Source organism: Cimex lectularius, unplaced genomic scaffold, assembly GCF_000648675.2.
Source record: "Cimex lectularius strain Harlan isolate CLEC.00 unplaced genomic scaffold, Clec_2.1 scaffold82, whole genome shotgun sequence".
NCBI lineage: Eukaryota > Metazoa > Arthropoda > Insecta > Hemiptera > Cimicidae > Cimex > Cimex lectularius.
Genome location: NW_019392695.1, coordinates 84,665 through 103,523, shown reverse-complemented (window position 1 = coordinate 103,523; position 18,859 = coordinate 84,665). Strand labels below are relative to the sequence as shown.

Here is an 18,859-nt window from a genome sequence, read left to right as displayed (position 1 = left end):
TTAGTCTAGTTATAACATCTAATTTTATTCACAATGAATCTTTTAGGCCATGATGATTCGGTCAGAATCATCGCTCTCTCTGAAGAAGGCAAATCATTGCGTTACATCGCTAATCGCCTTGGGATTTATTATTATTCCGTTTCAAGGACCATAAAAAGGTACAGGGAGACTGAGAGTCATTCGAGGCGACCAACGTCAGGGCGTCCCAGAATCACTAATCCCATAGATGACCGATTCATTAAAATGCAACCACTTAGGAAGCGTAATTCTACAGCTTCTTCCATTGAAAATTTGATCGCTGGTGCTCGAGGGATATCAATCTCGGAGTGAACGGTTATTAGAAGACTGAGAGAGTCAAACCTCAGCTCAAGAAGGCCAAAGGTCCCATTCTCACCGCAGAACACACAATAAAGAGATTGAGATTTACAAGGGAACACCGATCTTGGACTGTGGAGGAATGGAAAAAAGTTTTATTCACGAGAGTGGCCCTTAATAGACCAGATGGCCGTGAAAGAGTTTGGAGAAGGCCTGGAGAACGGTATAGTCAGTGCTGCACGTTAGAAACAGCCATTTGGAGGGGGTTCTGTCATGTTCTGGGGCGGCATATGTTGGTAGGCACGTACCGAGTTAGTGCCAATCCAAGGAGGGGCCTTGAATGCTTTAACGTATGTAGAAATGATTCTTCAAGATGTAGTGCCTTTTGGCTGAGTTGTTCAGCCTACGAGTTCATAGGCTCTGAATCGTGTTGCTCGTGCATGTTAATGCCCGTCCTCACAAGGGAAGATGTGTTTCTGAGTACCTGAACACCGCAGATATCCACACCTTCTTGACCAGCAAGAAGTCCTGACCTTAACCCAATCCAGCACGTTCGGGATTATCTCAAAAGAAAGGTTCGGTCATGAGATCCACCTCCTACTACCCTTGAAATGCTAAAGGTAGCCTGTATTGGAAGAGTGGGACAATATACCCCACGAGTATGCCAAGACGAGTGGAAGCAGTCATGCCAGAGGGGGCAATACGTCTTAGTAAATGTAAATTAAAAATGGAAATTGTAATTTAAAAGTTAAAATTGTAAAAAAAAAAATTTAAAAGGTAAGTTTTCTAACTTTTTTGTATATTGGTTGAAATATTGTAATTTATTTTAATAAAACTTGTTTATGTTCAGTTTAAAAAATTTTATTATAGGCTTGAGAATCTTGTTTTGTTATGGAAAAACAGACGTTTTCGTAAAATTCAAATATTTCAAAGTGTTGCGATACTTTTGACGGGGGTGTATATATATTTATATTTTTATTTATATATATACATATAATTTATGATGTTAATTTTAATTATTTTTCAAATAGTTTTTATGAGACCAATTATTTCATACTTTTTAATAAATTTCTAATGAAGTATTATTCGTTTTTGTATTTAATGATAACATTTTTAATCGCAATTTAAAATTATTATAATATGGACTTATAAGTACCATTATCTTATTTATTTAAAAAAATCAAAAACATAATACTAGTAAGTTTTGATTGTGATTGTGATTTGTGTTTATTTGAAGTTAAAAAGGTTTAATTTGAAATGTAAAAAAAAAATAATAATAATAATTTGACCTTAAAAATGGTTCATTTGAAACTTGCGAAAGGTTAATTTGACGGGAAAAACTATAAATTATCTGAATCAAAATTGTTGCATTCCATTTTCATTTCATCTCCTAGGTTTTTAATGTTTTAAATAAAAGGTTAGTTTGAAATTTAAAAAAAGGTGTTTTGAAGTTAAAAAGGGTGAATTTGATGGAAAAAGGAAATAAATTATGTAAATGAAAGTTATTGCATTCCATTTTCATATCATTTTCTATGTTTTTTAACGCTTTAAAAAATAAGTTAACTTGAAGTTCAAAAATTTAGTTTAAAATTTAAGAAAGGTTAATTTAACGGAAAAATGTATAAACTGTTAAATGAAAGTTACTGCATTCCATTTTCATACCATTTTCTATGTTTTTTAACGCTTTACAAAATAAGTTAAATTGAAGTTAAAAAATTTCAGTTGAAATTTAAGGAAGGTTAATTTGACGGGAAAAAAGGTATAAATTGTTAAATGGAAGTTACGGCATTCCATTTTCATATCATTTCCTATGTTTTTTAACGCTTTAAAAAAATAAGTTAACTTTATGTTAAACAATTTAGTTTGAAATGTAAGAAAAGGTTAATTTGAAGTCAAAAAACGATTCATTTGAAACTTACGAAAGGTTAATTTGACGGGAAAAACTATAAATTATCTGAATGAAAATTGTTGCATTCCATTTTCATTTCAACTCCTAGGTTTTTAATGCTTTAAATAAAGGGTTAGTTTGAAATTTAAAAAAAGGTTAATTTGAAGTTAAAAAGGGTGAATTTGATGGAAAAAGGAAATAAATTATGTAAATGAAAGTTATTACATTCCATTTTCATATCATTTTCTATGTTTTTTAACGCTTTAAAAAATAAGTTAACTTGAAGTTCAAAAATTTAGTTTAAAATTTAAGAAAGGTTAATTTAACGGAAAAATTTATAAACTGTTAAATGAAAGGTACTGCATTCCATTTTCATATCATTTCCTATGTTTTTTAACGCTTTAAACAAATAAGTTAACTTTAAGTTAAACAATTTAGTTTGAAATGTAAGAAAAGGTTAATTTGAAGTCAAAAAATGGTTCATTTGAAAGTTGAAAATGTCCCGAATTAATAATGGCATGTTAACGTTTCAAAACAAAAGGAAATAATGTTATTAAAAATATTTGAAATGAAGTGTGCACGTAAACCATTTGATTACAAACAGATACTACACCTTCAAGATTTAGGAATTTAGAAGGAAAAATTAATGTTTATTCACCTATCTGGAATTTCAAAATGAACATAAACGTTTGATCGTTTTCATTGTACTAATTGCTAACGCAAAAGCAAAAAAAATTGAAAAGGTTAATTTTAAGTTAATAAAGATTAATTTGACGGAAAAAGGTATAAATTGTTTATGGGAACATCATTTCATTAAGTATTTAAGAATACGTTAGATTTAGTGAATATGGCAGTCTTATTATCTTAGTTGGTGTTCTGATTCAATTGTGTCATTAATCCGTATGAACATGCCTGAAGTTTCACCATCGAATGTATCCAACTTCGAGTAGATTTCGTCAATTCATCAAAATCCATGTAATGTAATAACGCACAAAACCCACGACGGAGGTGCACAAAACCCACCACGGAGTGCACAAAACCCACGACGGAGGTGCACAAAACCCACCACGGAGGCGCACAAAACCCACCATGGCGGTGAACAAAACCCATCACGGAGGCGCACAAAACCCACCACGGGGCGCACAAAACCCACCACGGCGGTGCACAAAACCCACCACGGAGGTGCACAAAACCCACCACGGAGGTGCACAAAACAGTTGACGATCCCCGTCTTTTAAAGGGCCGAGGACTTCACCAATCTTCGCATACGTCGATTCATTCGAGACCATTACAGTCCGAAGTCCGTGATGAAGAACTGGATGTCCGACTGAAAGAAGTCCGACCGTTACAAGGATCGGGAACGAATTGCGAATCGTCTTTAAAAAAAAAAAGTTAAACGTCGAGCCTAAGATATTATTCAAGGGCGACGTCTCGATTAGAGGAAACGGCGACAACCAGATAAACGAGCAAATGGCAGAATGACTGACGAAGCAGAAATCGTCCAACCGTCATCATCCGATTATCTGGTCCGATTGCCTTGATGTGGAAGAAAATTCCGCTTGTTCGTGGATTTTCAACGTCTTAATAGGAAGATAGCGTCTACTTTACCGTTAAAGGATGTAAATTCTTAACTTAAACCCTTAGGATTACAAGGTATTCGAATTATTACGACCAAACAACTTCTTTTTTCTATGTGTCTGTACATGTATCTTCGAAAACTGTGGATAAAGGTTTTTATTCAACTATAATCTTTCGGCCTTTGCAATTGCCAGCTGTGTTAACACTTCCTCAGTGTATACAGGAAACTTATAAATGATTCATTATTCCCACGAACAAACGATTATATTCGCACTAAAGACAGCGAAGATATTTTGCAAACAAAACAGACGGATCCGCTTTAGATAAATAAAAAGGCTAATATCCTTTCCGTGAGGTTTTGTTTTTTTATATTTAAATACAATGTTTTTTAATTGCTCATTCTAAATGGATAAAATCCGTAAATTGTTTAACATTTACCCTTGTTTTGTTTCTTGCTGTAAGGTGATTGGAGATCTAACTTCGGTTCAATTGAAAAGTAAATAAAACAGTCCAGATTGTTGTTTTTAATATCAGTAGTATAATTTCTCCAGAATAGATGATTTAGAAAATAGACTTGTTGTCATTGAGCCCTAGGAGCCGAGAAATAAAAATATTTTAGGTCATTCAATATTTTATGATTTAATTGTGCACATATTTCAGAGTGATTATACAATTATATCAGTTGATTGCGTTCTGTTTTTATCCCCGAACTAAATGAGATTAAATGCATAAAAAGTCGGAAAAACGCTTCCAGTAAAAAAATATCAATTTCATTTCTAGCATAAGGCCTTAAATACATCTAATACAGTTTTTTATAACAAAAAAATAGATATTTTTTGGATCGGTTTTCATTTTTTTAGGGACAATTTAAGTTAGATTTTCCTCACCAATGATCGGATTTTTTGGAAAAAATCATATTTGTTTGAAGCACCCATTAAAATATGAATTTGTAATACTGAATTAGCCCCGGGCAATTTCTTTTTCCTCCGATGTCCGGAGTACCGCTTAAAAAAAATCCATCACTGCTTTGGATTTATCCGAATTCGAAGTATTGGAAAGATTAATGTCTCATTTTTCAACCAATGTCAACATCGTTTAGATTCAGTGTCATTATATGGGAGAAAAATAAGGATGGATTCAAACAATACGTCCCCAAACGTTTTATTTTATATACCCGGTTCTGATGTACTCACGGAGGCCAGATTTGTCCCATTAAATGTAGTTTATAAAGTTCTAAACATGACAAAGTTCCATGTAGATCAGTGAAGTCGTTTCAAAGTTATCACCGTTTATGTGATTTTCAAAAAAAAACCTTACACTACAGTAGTATAGTATACTTGTCTGATCTTTTTGGAGTAGTATCACCAAAAAAATTCACTGATATCCGTGATACCACGTGCGTTGTAAGTTTTACTTCTAAAATGTGAGGAAATAAAAAATTATATTTTGAAATCTTATTTTTTTCTTGACAAGTCTAGAATAAAATTGTTTTAGTGAAATTTCTATTGTTACACGCTAAAAATGTATAAATTAATTTGTGAATTTATAAAAAAATTTCTTTCATAGGTTTCGCACAATTATTATTAACCCAAAATAGTTTGTCTGTTTAATTTAAAATGTACCAAGTGGGGGAAAAATTTTTTAAAGTGCTTAATTTTAAAAATAACTTCTTTTTATGTAAGTTCTTGGCCGAGATGAAAAAGTTAAGTATCCCAAGCGGGATTCGAACCCACGACTTTCGGCTCGATACGCCCTCGTCACGATAGCTCAAGTGGTCAGAGCAGCGGCGTATTGAGCCGAAGGTTGTGGGTTCAAATCTTGCTCATGACACTAACTTTTTCACCTCAACCAAAAACCTTAGAAAAATAATTAATTGATTTAATACTTTAAACTTTGACCTGGCTGAGTAAAAACTATGTCAAATTCAAAGAACTTTTAGTTTTAATTTCAACTAATTTTCATGTGGTTTTCTAAGAAATCTATTAAATTTATAATCAATTAATTTTTCAAATGCAGGAATTTTACTTTAGTCCCTTATATTCCAAGGATTTTTTATTTTTATTAAGTTTTTCTTCAAAGGGTTAACTTGAAATTAAAAAGGGTTAATTTTAAGCTAAAATGGGTTAATTTGACACCTTACATAAAAAGAATAATTAACTGAAATAAGCAATTTGGTCAATTAGACCACTAAACATAAATGGATTGATATTTAAAAATAACTATACATTTTTAAAGGGAAATTCGTATTTTTTTTTTTATATTTACGCTTGTTTTGCTTCTTGCTGTAAGGTGATTAAGGATCGGGTCACTTAACTGAAAAGCAAATAAAATAGAAGAATACATTATGTATTGAACAGTTCAATTGAACCAAAATGGAAAAAATTGCACCAATTGTGTCATCTAAAATGTGTGAGGTGAAGCAAATTATTTTGAAATATTAATTTTTCCCGTTTGGGCCAATCCTAGCATCCAGTGAGGTTTTGGTGTTTTCATATTTCCACCTTTCTTGTTGTTTACTCAATACACTCGAGACGTCCACTTTAAGTGAAAAGTAAATAAAATAATCCAGATTGTTTACGTTTTTGAGAGCTAGTACAGTTTATTTTCTCTGTTATGGTAGCAATTTCAGGTTAGTATTTGGAATATCAACCATTATTTCCAATTTTGCAAATAAACTACAAAGTAAATTTAAACTTAATTTGTCCAATGCGGCTTTCCTTTCCATGCCGTCCGTTTGGAATAACATCCCAAGCCCATAACCGTCCTTGCCCGTTGACAATGGGAATGGCCTACAACAACAACAAAAAGGAAGAAAAACCGTTTCCTTGCAGCCGGCCTTTGCGGTTTTTCAATGGGAAATTTTACCAACGGAACACCGAACATTGTAACTAAGACCGATTTTGTACTTGAAATTGGAAAAAGCCGAAAACCCAGTCTCTCAGAATAAATTGCTTAACCGTCGGTCCTCTTTGGTAAATTTTAACAAACATATAGTCAACTCTTCAGCACCGACAGCCGGAATTTGGGTCTTCCCATTTCAATCGACGAGTTTTCTTTCCTCTCAACCGCGAAACTCCGGTCGTGCAAAGGTATGATTTCGTTAATATATTCAAATTTTTACAATGTTGAAAACTATGAGATGGTAGGAAAATGGAATGAAATGAGTTTAACATAAATCATGTATCGCTTATTTCTTGTCAAATTAACCCTATTTGACTTTAAATTAACTATCTTTGAAGCCTTAAAAATTTTCCGAAAATGGCATGAAAATGGAACCAAATTATTTTCACATCTTCAATTTACTGCTCTTTTCCGTCAAATTAAGCATTTTTAATTTTAAATTAATCATTTTTAACTTCAAATGAGCCTTCTTTTTTAAAGCATTAAAAGAACTAACGAGATGGTTTGGAAATGGAATGAAATGAGTTTAACATAAAGCATGTATCGCTCGAGATTGTATGAAAAGATTTTTAAGTCATCAATTTATTTCTCTTTTCCGTCCAATTAATCCTTTTTAACTTCAAATTAATTATTTCTACCTTCAAATGATCCTTTTTTTTTAAGCATTAAAAGAACTAAGGAGATGGTTTGGAAATGGAATGAAATGAGTTTAACATAAAGAACGTATAGTTTTTTTTTCTGTCAAATGAACCCTTTTTAACTTCAAATTACGTCTTTCCTTTAAGCATTAAAAAAACGTAGGAGATGGTATGAAAATGGAATGAAATGGGTTTAACATAAAGAACGTATAGCTTTTTTTTCTGTCAAATGAACTTTTTTAACTTCAAATGATCCTTCTTTTTTAAAGCATTAAAAGAACTAAGGAGATGGTTTGGAAATGGAATGAAATGAGTTTAACATAAAGCATGTATCGCTATTTCCTGTCAAATGAACCCTATTTGACTTTAAATTAACTATCTTTGAAGCATTAAAAATTTTCATGAAATGGTATGAAAATGGAATCAAATGATTTTCACATCTTCAATTTATTGCTCTTTTCCGTCCAATTAATCCTTTTTAACTTCAAATTAATCATTTTTAACTTCAAATGATCCTTCTTTTTTAAAGCATTAAAAGAACTAAGGAGATGGTTTGGAAATGGAATGAAATGAGGTTAACATAAAGAGTATATAGCTTTTCTTCTGTCAAATGAACCCTTATTATCTTTAAATTAACCCTTCCTTTAAAGCATTACAAAAAAAACAAAGGAGATTGTATGAAAATATTTTCACGTCATCAATTTATTTCTCTTTTCCGTCCAATTAATCCTTTTTAACTTCAAATTAATCATTTTGAACTTCAAATGAACCCTTTTTAACTTTAAATCAACCCTTTCTTTAAAGCAATATGAAATTTCAGCTTTTAAATTTTCAATGAAATACCAACAGGCATCGAGAATCATCCACCCCGAGTGTTGGCAGACCTCGAACTCATCCTTCCAGTCTACGAAGTTTGGTTCCGGATGCTGTCAATAGCTAGGTCAATTCGACACCCTACGCAATCAGTTGATAAATTCAAACCTACTCACTCTTAAATATATCCTTTCCTATTTGCATGCCATTCACTCACTTAGGGTTACTCGATATTCCTCCATCACCCTTTACACACATCATACGACTAACCCAACTGAAGGTCGATAGATACTCAATGTTCCGCCATCACACTACAAATTCATTAACACACTCAATGCATGCTAGAGATATAAAACAATCTGTTTATACCATAAAACAACGGGATAAACCTTGCCATTCACCCTTATAAATTACATACACCACACGTCATTCACACTACCCCAGAGCACTCGATTTTCCCTGGGGTAATTAAGGACAATCTGCATTCACGCTTATAAATTACATACATAACCACACGTCATTCACACTACCCCAGAGTACTCAATATTTCTTCGGATAATTGGGGGATAAGCACCACCATTCACGCCAAGAAACACCTATTATATAACTAATATAACTATCACTATATAACTAATCTTGAGGGTCGATGGGTACTCAATATTCAAGCTACATATTCTCGCTAATAAATACATTAACTATCAAAAACATACTAGGGACACAAAACTATCTGTTGGAACAAGGGACTCAGATATTCACTGCCGTGCACAGGCTTCTCATATCGGGTGGTTTTCTTACATGCGCTCTATTTTATACTATACACTGCTCCACAAAAACGTGGCCTATTATGAAATTTTGATTTCTTTTTCACAATTAATTTGACAATGTTTTGGCCATATTTTTTGTTTTACTACTTTAATCATGATTTAATGTTTGTAATTAGACGAAAAGTATTTGTTTTTGTCAACGATAGTGAGGCAAAACAGCTTAATTTAATTTGTTTTAATTTAAGCTAAATTTAAAATCTCCACAATGTAAATCATCATCAAGGGCATTTATCCTTTAAAAATGCCTTTATTCACGAATGTTGATGACACAAAACAAAACGATTATAAAAATGCCCATAATCCGCGTGCAAGTTGCCCGTTGCCATAGCGCTCGTTGAGGATGGTAGAAATGGATGGTAGGATGGTATGCTGCAAGAGTTTTACATTTGCCTAAAACGACGGTTTTTGGACTTTCAGTTATATCAGGAGATTGCAAGGTGTACCCGGAGCCCAGGATCGGGACGCCCAAGGGCCAAGGGACCAGCTGACGACCGATTTATCGATTTCACACTCTGAGACAACGCTGTTCCATTGCTTCTGAAACGTCTCAAAGACTTCTAACTGTGCGGGATGTGTCTGTTAGTGCTGAAACAGGAAGAAGGAGACTTGCCGAAGTGAGTCTACATCCCATAAGGCCAGCAAAGGGGTCCAGCCAGATACCATCGTCGGACCGTTTGTTTGCAACGGACACCGACATCGGGCGGAAACAGTAATGAAGTAATGTTATGTTTTCAGACGAGTCCGCGTTTTCTTTCTATTCAACAGATGGACTCTACTTTATCGACCAGCTGTAGAGCTCTACAGCCAATGCAACATTGCCGGAAGTGGGTCGTTCGGAGGTGGTTCAGTTATTGTGTGAAGTGGAATTCCTTTGTAGGAAAAACGTAGTTACAAATTTTTTAATAGTACGTCACTTACGTCCTCTACGTGACAGAAATTCTTCAGGAATGTGTGGTGCCATCCGTTCCGTTTATTGGCGAGCAATTTTGGTTTATGCAAGATAATGCAAGACCAACTGTCGCTACCAGTGTCATGCAGTACCTTAGAGATGGCAACATTTACATTAAGACACCAAGTACTCCAGATTTGAACCCCATTGTGTACTTTTGGGACGAGCACGGGGGTTGGTTAAACGAAAAAAATAACTCTCCTACAGCCTTAGCTGAGCTGAAGTTAGTTGTGATTTGGTATGAAATTCCTCAAGAAGTGGTTAAAGGCCACAATTATGAGCGTGCTGAGAATTTTGTTTTATGTTTCATGTTCATATACATAAGTGATTTTTTCTTCGTTTAATTTTTCTTTAATAGTTTTATTTTTCCACTAATCAAATCTTATAATAAATACCTGAATTAAAAAGATAGCTGTGTTAATATTACTGAAACGGCAAGTACAATAAAATAAAAAAATATCGGAATTTTAAAGGGCGCCACTTTTTTTGTGGAGCAATTTATACTCTGTATTATATAAATAATTATTGTTTTATTGTAATTATAGTTATTATATTATTATTATTGTCTTGTAATATAAATAGGTATTGTCTTCTATTGTAACTGGTTAAACACCGGTAAATACATAAATATGCTAGACGAACTGATACTGATATTTGCCCTGTAGTGTCAAAATATGTGCACGTCCATGAAGAACATGAATCGCAGTAGGAAGAACATGAAGGAAATCAAGGCAAAGACGAAGAACATAAAGATCTGAGTTGAAAAGTGTGGCACAAACTAATCGGTGAGGCTTGGATCACGAGATTCTTCCAGTACTGATAGCGAAAAAAGGGCGTAATTTTTTTTTATATTTTTATTTTTCCAGTAATCAAATCTTTAAATAAATATCAGAATTAAAAGAGATAGCAGCGTTAATATTACTGAAACGGCAAGTACAATAAATAAAAAAAATATCGGAATTTTAAAGGGCGCCACTTTTTTTGTGGAGCAATTTATACTCTGTATTATATAAATAATTATTGTTTTATTGTAATTATAGTTATTATATTATTATTATTGTCTTGTAATATAAATAGGTATTGTCTTCTATTGTAACTGGTTAAACACCGGTAAATACATAAATATGCTAGACGAACTGATACTGATATTTGCCCTGTAGTGTCAAAATATGTGCACGTCCATGAAGAACATGAATCGCAGTAGGAAGAACATGAAGGAAATCAAGGCAAAGACGAAGAACATAAAGATCTGAGTTGAAAAATGTTGCACAAACCAATCGGTGAGCCTGGTATCCCAAGATTCTCCTTTCCAGTGCTGATACCGAAAAAAAGAGTGTAATTTTTTTGTAACTGTTACTCACTAAACTCCGATAGAAAGGAGAGAAAATTATTAAGTACAATCAGCAGAAACTGGCTCACGTCGAATAACGCCGGCGCCCGGTTTGAACAGAACGAATCAGCACAAAATGTTCCGATACACGTGTCAAATTGGGATGTTGACATACGTAACGCCTCGGATTACACTTTTTTCGGTGTACATAGTAGGCTAAGAAATATCATCGTTTTTGGGGTGCCAGTTGTGTTTTTTTTACCCCAAAAACTACAAAACACATTGACCTAATTTACGAACCTAATTACGAATTATGACATTTATTTCATAAAAACTTTCCCCGGGGAGGCGACGGTGTTTTCTTTTGAACGAAATCCCGTCCACCGACGAAGGCGAGGGTTTGAAAGCCATCATCTAATTAAGGTTAAACGCGTCGGCGGTGCGGGGGCGGCGGTGGCGGCTACGACGAATCCTCTTCTACGAGGGCGAAGGGACGAAAAGAGGAAATGCCATAACCGACGGCAATCGTTTTAAAAAGTGAGATCGAGCCTGGGACCTTGATCTTGAGTAAGGGAGCCTTGAAAGCACGTGATTTGGACCGTCCTAACCTGCCCGGTCGGAACCTCCACACGATCTTTGAAGGAAGATCGGAAAGATCAGAGACGAAACGGACCTAGGAGACACTCGAAGGAGTCTGTTAAATATTTCGCCGCGGACAGGCCGTGGAAGACACACCAGGGTGAGCCTACAATGTTTCCACGATGTAGAAAACAAATTAAAAACAAAACTCCCAATAGTATAAAGCGGTTTGTCGAAGTGGACGTCGATCTTTCCCTCGTGCCGGGTTCGCCTGTGATGAAGAGCGATAAAATAGAAAAGATTCTGACTTACTCGGATCTATTATATCCATATCAGTGAGGGTTGGTGCCGGAGGCGGTTGCGTCCGCGGGGTCCTTGCCGTGTTTCTTGTCCATGTTGTCCGTCAAGCAGCCAGAGACCTATTCCTCCGGTCGATCTCGGCTGGGAACGGGGTTAGACCGGAGAGGGATCGCCTCGCAGGTTAGAATAGAAATCAATAGCTGGTCGGAGCGAGGGGGGGCGCCGCTGGGGAGACGTGGTCCGGCCGACGAAGCGAACGTCCGTCAGATCGTCTGATAAAAGTCTCGACTCGGATTCACGACTGGAAACGCGACGAAGTCGATCCGAACTTTTATTCCAGGTCGATCTCTCTCACTGAAGAGGAGCAACAAGTGTTTTGCGTCACGAGCGGTCCCCTGATCGATAGGCGCCCTGACCGCGGACGGGACCTCGGAGCGAAATACCGCGTGAAAACTGGGACGGTGTTCGGTACTGAGTACGACGTGCAGCCGGTCCTATCTCGCTCGTCCGCTCACAATTAACTGAAAGCGGGCGCCCGGTCGGCAGCCGACCGACGGAACCGGATTTGTTGGTGGGGGGTTGGATTTAGGGGTGGCACGCCGGCCGGCACCAACGCCACTCACCATATGCCAAGCACTTTTTATGTTTTTTTCCTTTGTTTTTTTCCAGTCAATTAATTATTCGACAATCTTTATACCCGCCTCTCTATGAAATACGGCCGAGTCATGTTTTCAACTCTTACATACCATACTTGACATTAAGCCTTTCGCCGACCTAGTTGCGATTACACCACATGCCACTCCGCGAACGACAATCTGGGTTTTTTTCTCCTTACAAAAAGAAAAAGTTATTAAAGATACAAAAAAAAACATTCCTTCCAAGCCAGAATCTTTACTCTCAATGTGAACATGCTTTTCCTAAACTAATTAACAAAACCATTACAAATCTAAAAATAAAACACGTTCCGCAATATTCTTAAGGAGGCCGTGGCACATTTGTGCATTGTTTTTCAACATGATATCCGAAATTTAATTTTGGTTCTAACAAGTACACTCCGAGGTATTTAACAGTCTTCACCCATGGTATAGGGGCATTACACATCCTCATAGAGGTACTTATCGTAGCTAACTTTTTCTTTGGTGATTGATCAGCCTTCTCAGTTTAAATATACTTTTTTCTTTCCAAAAGGTAGATTGGCCTCATCCCCAATCAACCTTTTGGAAAGAAGAAATGTAGCTAACTTTGCTTACTTTTCAAAAAAAGGATATTAAAGGTTCAAAAATATAAAATAAAGAGCTGAAATAATTGAACCAAACTCGATAAATGTAAACCCCAAAAAATAATATCCCACGTACAATTAGGCCTATTGATTAAAAGTGTAGAATCACCAAAAAAAGGTTTTGTCCAAATCCGTAGCCAACCAACCTGGTCGTCGATTTGTGAGATTGTGAGAAGTTATTTAGTTATTATTATTATAATTCTAAACCGACTTCCTTCCCCACCCCTTCCAAATCCAACGTATATAAACATAAAACAGCAAAATCTCACTTGCACTCTCAACACGACACGCAAGAATGGCACAATTACACAGAAGACAAACACTCTGAGTGAGTAGAAATACTTTGATTGAATATAAAAAATATATTTTGCATTGTATACAGGGTGAATTGCTACTCGTGCTACAAACTTCTCCAGTAGATTCTTCACCCTAAAATGAACAAAAAAGTTCATATTGTCCATGGTCCGATTCTCAACCATTTCAGAGTAATTTCGCTTTTTATCGATTTTGAAAGATATCACGTCCTGGCGTCGGAAAATCGTGATATCTTTTAATCTAAACATTTCTCTGAAAATCTAATAGCACCGTTGAAATCCCCGTTAATTTTTAGAGAGAATCAAAATCATAATTCCATTGAAATTTTTTAATTTAATTTAATGCCCATTTATTGTATGTAATGCTTAAGAAGTTTACAAACAGCTAGAAGGTCAAGGAAGAAAGACCCAAACGTTTTGCCACCTTCATCTTCTTATTGAAAAATTAACGGGGATTTCAACGGTGCTTATAGATTTTAAGAGAAATGTTTAGATTAAAAGATATCACGATTTTCCGACGCCAGGACGTGATATCTTTCAAAATCGATAAAAAGCGAAATTACTCTGAAATGGTTGAGAATCGGACCATGGACAATATGAACTTTTTTGTTCATTTTAGGATGAAGAATCTACTGGAGAAGTTTGTAGCACGAGTAGCAATTCACCCTGTATATTCACTTTTCCACATCCTAAATGTAAACAATGTTTGTAAATCCCAGGCCCTGAAGATGATCTCAATAAAGATCGAAACGTTGGCACGATAAAGAAAATGTTTTTCTGAAAATTACATCACACCAGACCGCATCTCACGATTTCTAAATAAAAAATTGTGAGAAGGGCTGTCTCGAAACTATTAAATTTTCGGAAGCCAGATTGAAAAGAAGATATAAGGGGGCTTAGGTGTCAATAAATAAGGATATTTGTTTAAATAAATCTTCTCAAATGCTTTAGATAGTGATGGAAGAATACTGATAGGGCGGTAGCCAGGGCGGGTTTAGGTTTCTTGGGTAAAGCAACTATTAGGGTTTCCTTGGACATGAAAAAAGGAATGAGAAGTTCAGAATGTGGGTTATCTACATTAATATTATAAAGCGAGAAAGTTGGTTTGCATGGAACAGGTAATCTCGAAATTCACTGGTCCGATTTAGATGAATGGTTTTAGATCCTTAAGATCATGGGAAGGATATAGTACTAGTTGTGTCACATTTTCGTACATTTTCTTCAAGTTGTTAAAAAATTTCAAAAGGTAGGTTTTTGTTTCTATTTATCTATTCTCTCCATCCTATACCTAAAATTTTTTAATAATGTTTAAAAAAATCTGTTTAAATTCGATATGAAAAGGCTTTAGCCAGCTGGCAGTTTTAATTTTTTTATTCTTCTGGTTTTTTACAATTGCATTCTTTGATGCAACAAGTAAAACATATACTGTACATACATAGACATATAAACGATATGGACATTAATCCATATATGTTTAGAGATCATAATTAACCATATTAATTATTTCAATTTTTTTATTATTCTTTTTATGTAAGGTGTTGGTTGAAATGAAAATGTTAGTGTCACGAGCGGAATTCGAACCCACGACCTTCAGCCGCTGTTCTATCACTTGAGCTATCGTGACCGAAGACGTCAAGGACCTGGGTTCGAATCACGCTCGTGACATTAAATTTTTCATCTCAACCAAACCTTTGATAAAAAAAAAAATTAATCGAAATAAACAATAACACGGGAAAATGTACAGCAACCATCCAGTGATTACATCAATGAGTGAGATGGACTCCATCCTAGGAGACCGATGTCAAGTAGTAAGGTTGCCAGCTACACTTCAGTCTCTGTGATGATTATTAGACGTTTTGACGAAAGAGTTCAGATGATGGGATAGTTTGGAATGGAACTGCTTTTGATTCATATCCATCTTTTAATCATCCCTAAACAGGCTGTAGACGGATATCTCAACAATAAAAAAATGCACTTAGAAGGTATGTTAATTTTCAACAAGATCAATCAGTATTTCTATCTCAGAATTCTCTTATAGCATATTGGTGGACCTGCTTCTTTTCTGTATTTGCCCACGATAAACGATAAAGTAAAGGAAACTTCAAGCAGTTTGCAAAGAAACTGTATTTTTAGAAGATGATGAGAATTGGGAAATTACCCTTAGACCTGACGCGATTTCTCAATTAGGCTTTCACTTTAATGAATTATTTGTATTCTTTATTAAACTAACTTTCACTATAACGATTAATGACAAATGTATAAACACCGAGCGAAGCCACTAAAAGTCTTCTAGTGTATTTTAAAATGGAAGGAAATAATGAATTTCCCCTTGTCAAAACAGATAGTAATGAAATAAATAGTAGATTAGTACAGTAGACTCTATTTAAATCGGTAGTTTTGTTAAAAACTGTCCACAAGTATCAACAAGTGTAGATAGTGAATGTTTTCATGATTTACGGATTAATCTGGTACGAGAGGCATATGATAGATAAATAGGTAGATTGTATTTCATACATATACATTCCATATACACAAACAGCATTGCTTGTCAATGGCTGGTTCCAGGCTCACTCTCACCTATCTCGTCCAACATAATACTACTTGCCAACAAACAAAAAGGTGAAGGGAAAAAAGGCAATTTATAAATTAACAATAAATTTAGTCAATTAAATTAAAGAATTATCTAATTACCAAACTAAATAGAAACAACAGGTACAAAGCATAACAACTGTAACTACATTTACCGTTAAATTAATAGTTAACTAAAACTGAATAAATAATCATTAAATAAATAGCACATATAAATAAGAAATACAGTTCAACGGAAGTTAAAAGCGCATTGAAAAGATTAAGCTGGAATGTCTGACAAGTAAGCTGGACTACCATATCCGAAAAGCTAAAATCAGTGAAACCTTGTATCCCGAAGAACATAAAAAAGGGAGAAGAATTATTCTCTCATGATTACGAATAGGCCACATCCGTTTTACACATGGGCACCTCCTCTTTGGAAAGATACCCAAGGAGATGTCCACTGTGCGGCGCGACTGTGACAAAGAAACATATTTTAGAAGAGTGTGAACGACAAGCGCCGCACAGGATTCGGTGTGGCCGGCTTAACGATATGTCGAAAATATTAAAGCACAGCAGTGATCATAAAGATAAACTACTTGAATATCTAAAATCGATGAACCCATATGGTTATATTTAACCCCTCTACGTTGATTTTATATCTTGGTACGAATGTATTTATTTGCTTGCGTGGTAAATGTGAACGGACGAGTCTGTGATGGAATACCCCACCGACATGTCGATCTAGTTAGGTCTATTAGTACAATGAATGTGTGTAGGAGGGCGAGAGATCGGTGTAATTCAATACCCCGGTGCCTCCCCAATTTTTAATTGTACATACGGTTTGAAACGCTCTATCTGTAAGTCTGTAGACGAACTCAAAGACCAAACTAGTTAGGTTAGGTATAGAATAGGTTCTTTTTACTCTCTCTGTGCGGGTTGCTGTAATATTGATTGAATTACTCTTCACCACGTTTGAGAGGAGACGTTTATCAAGGGAAAAGATACAAGTTCCATGTAGCCCACATTTTATCAGAAGGTAAATCGCCCATCGACTACTAAGCTATTATATAGAAGTGTAAGACAAAACGGAGAAAGGGAAAATGCAGAGTATCACTGGCCATGAACATAGCTGTTTGCCGGAAAAAAAGTAATGAATAAATAGATACAAGAATGTGTGACTAGAGTAAGATTAACATATTACAAACCGATGTCAAACATTATCTAGTCCAGCCTTCTGTGATTATATTTCGGGTATTATACATGAGTACAAAAAGTAGGGTTGAGATGGGAAGTTAGTGTCCGAGTGGATCAAGGTCACGATAGCTCAAGTGGTTAGAGCAGCGGCTTATCTAGCCAAAGGTCGTGGGTTCGAATCCCGCTCGTGACACTGACTTTTTTATCTCAACAGTGCTGGAAATCCGGATCGTCGTAATCAACAAATCTGAGTAGAATCATCATATACAAAAAGTGAACCTACATACTCACCCCTCCTTCATCATTTCAATAAGTCCCTTCTCTACGTAAATAAGAACCACTTGCTTGTTCATATTGAAATTATGAAATATCATTTCTGCAACACTGGCCAGTTGCATAGTGGTAGAAAGATTGTGTCTAAACACATGGTAGGGCGTGTTCAAAGTCGTTAAAAGTTCACGTTTAACCATTTTCCCACTCTACTCAGAATTTCTTTTCCTGCAACTTTTGATAAGGTACTAAGGAGCGAGATAGGGCGATAGTTTCCAAGCATAGGATGGTTTTTATTAGGTTTGGGTATTGGGACCACATTGGCAACTTTAAAAGGATAAGAAAAATTGGAATGAAGAAACGTGATTTTATCATATTAGTAAATTATTGCTTTTCGGGAGAGATTTTTACCCCAACTCAGGGTAATTTTTAAATATTTTTTAAATTGATTTTGTTAATTTCTTTGGGATAATCAAGTTCACATTCAGAGTAAAGATTCTAGATTGGGCTGAAATATAGATACAAGAATGTGTGACTAGTGTAAGATTAACATATTACAAACCGATGTCAAACATTATCCAGCCCACCCTTTTGTGATTATATTTCGGGTATTATACATGCATTGTCGCAATTAAGTTACGAATGTATGTTTTTATGGTTTGAATGCGGAAAGAACGCATATAATCCATGGGTCCATCATGGGAACCCCGAATAATTCTAAGAACAACGTTTTGTACTATCTCAAGTTTCCCATAGTTCGTTTTGCGCATATTTCTTCAAACCGGGGCACCATAAATTATCAAGAGCCGTATGCACATTCATAAATTATCGTTTTGTTTTTGGTATCGAGACTTGAACTTTGATTGAAAACCTTCCGCAATCTGCTTACCGTGGCCATGACACATTTATACATTGTTTTTCAACATGGTATCCGAAATTTAATTTCCTGTCTGACAGACGTGCACTCCCCCAAGTGACATGCCCTTACAAAGGCCGTATCAATATAATGTATATTAAATGTATTATGTTTAGTGGTCTGATTTACCAACTTACATCTTTCAATCAAAAATTATTTTTATGTACGGTCTTGGTTGAAATGAAAAAGCTACTAGCAAT

General features: G+C 35.3%; 1 protein-coding gene across 4 annotated transcripts in view; it reads right to left on the bottom strand.

Moving 5' to 3' along the window:
* The window catches only part of LOC106664111 (solute carrier family 41 member 2), a 79,091-nt gene extending 66,446 nt beyond the window's left edge, over positions 1–12,645 (bottom strand). For 3 of the 4 annotated variants that reach the window (XM_024226010.1, XM_014389535.2, XM_014389538.2), the window contains exon 1: positions 12,128–12,645. Coding sequence is in view for 1 of the 4 variants with exons in the window: in XM_014389538.2 (XP_014245024.1) it covers positions 12,128–12,146 (19 nt within the window). In the remaining 3 variants the exon portion in view is untranslated. Of the gene's footprint in view, positions 1–6,046; positions 6,095–12,127 lie in introns of all 4 variants that reach the window. The other variant, XM_024226012.1, reaches the window with a different exon arrangement.
* Between the last annotated feature and the right edge of the window lie 6,214 nt (positions 12,646–18,859).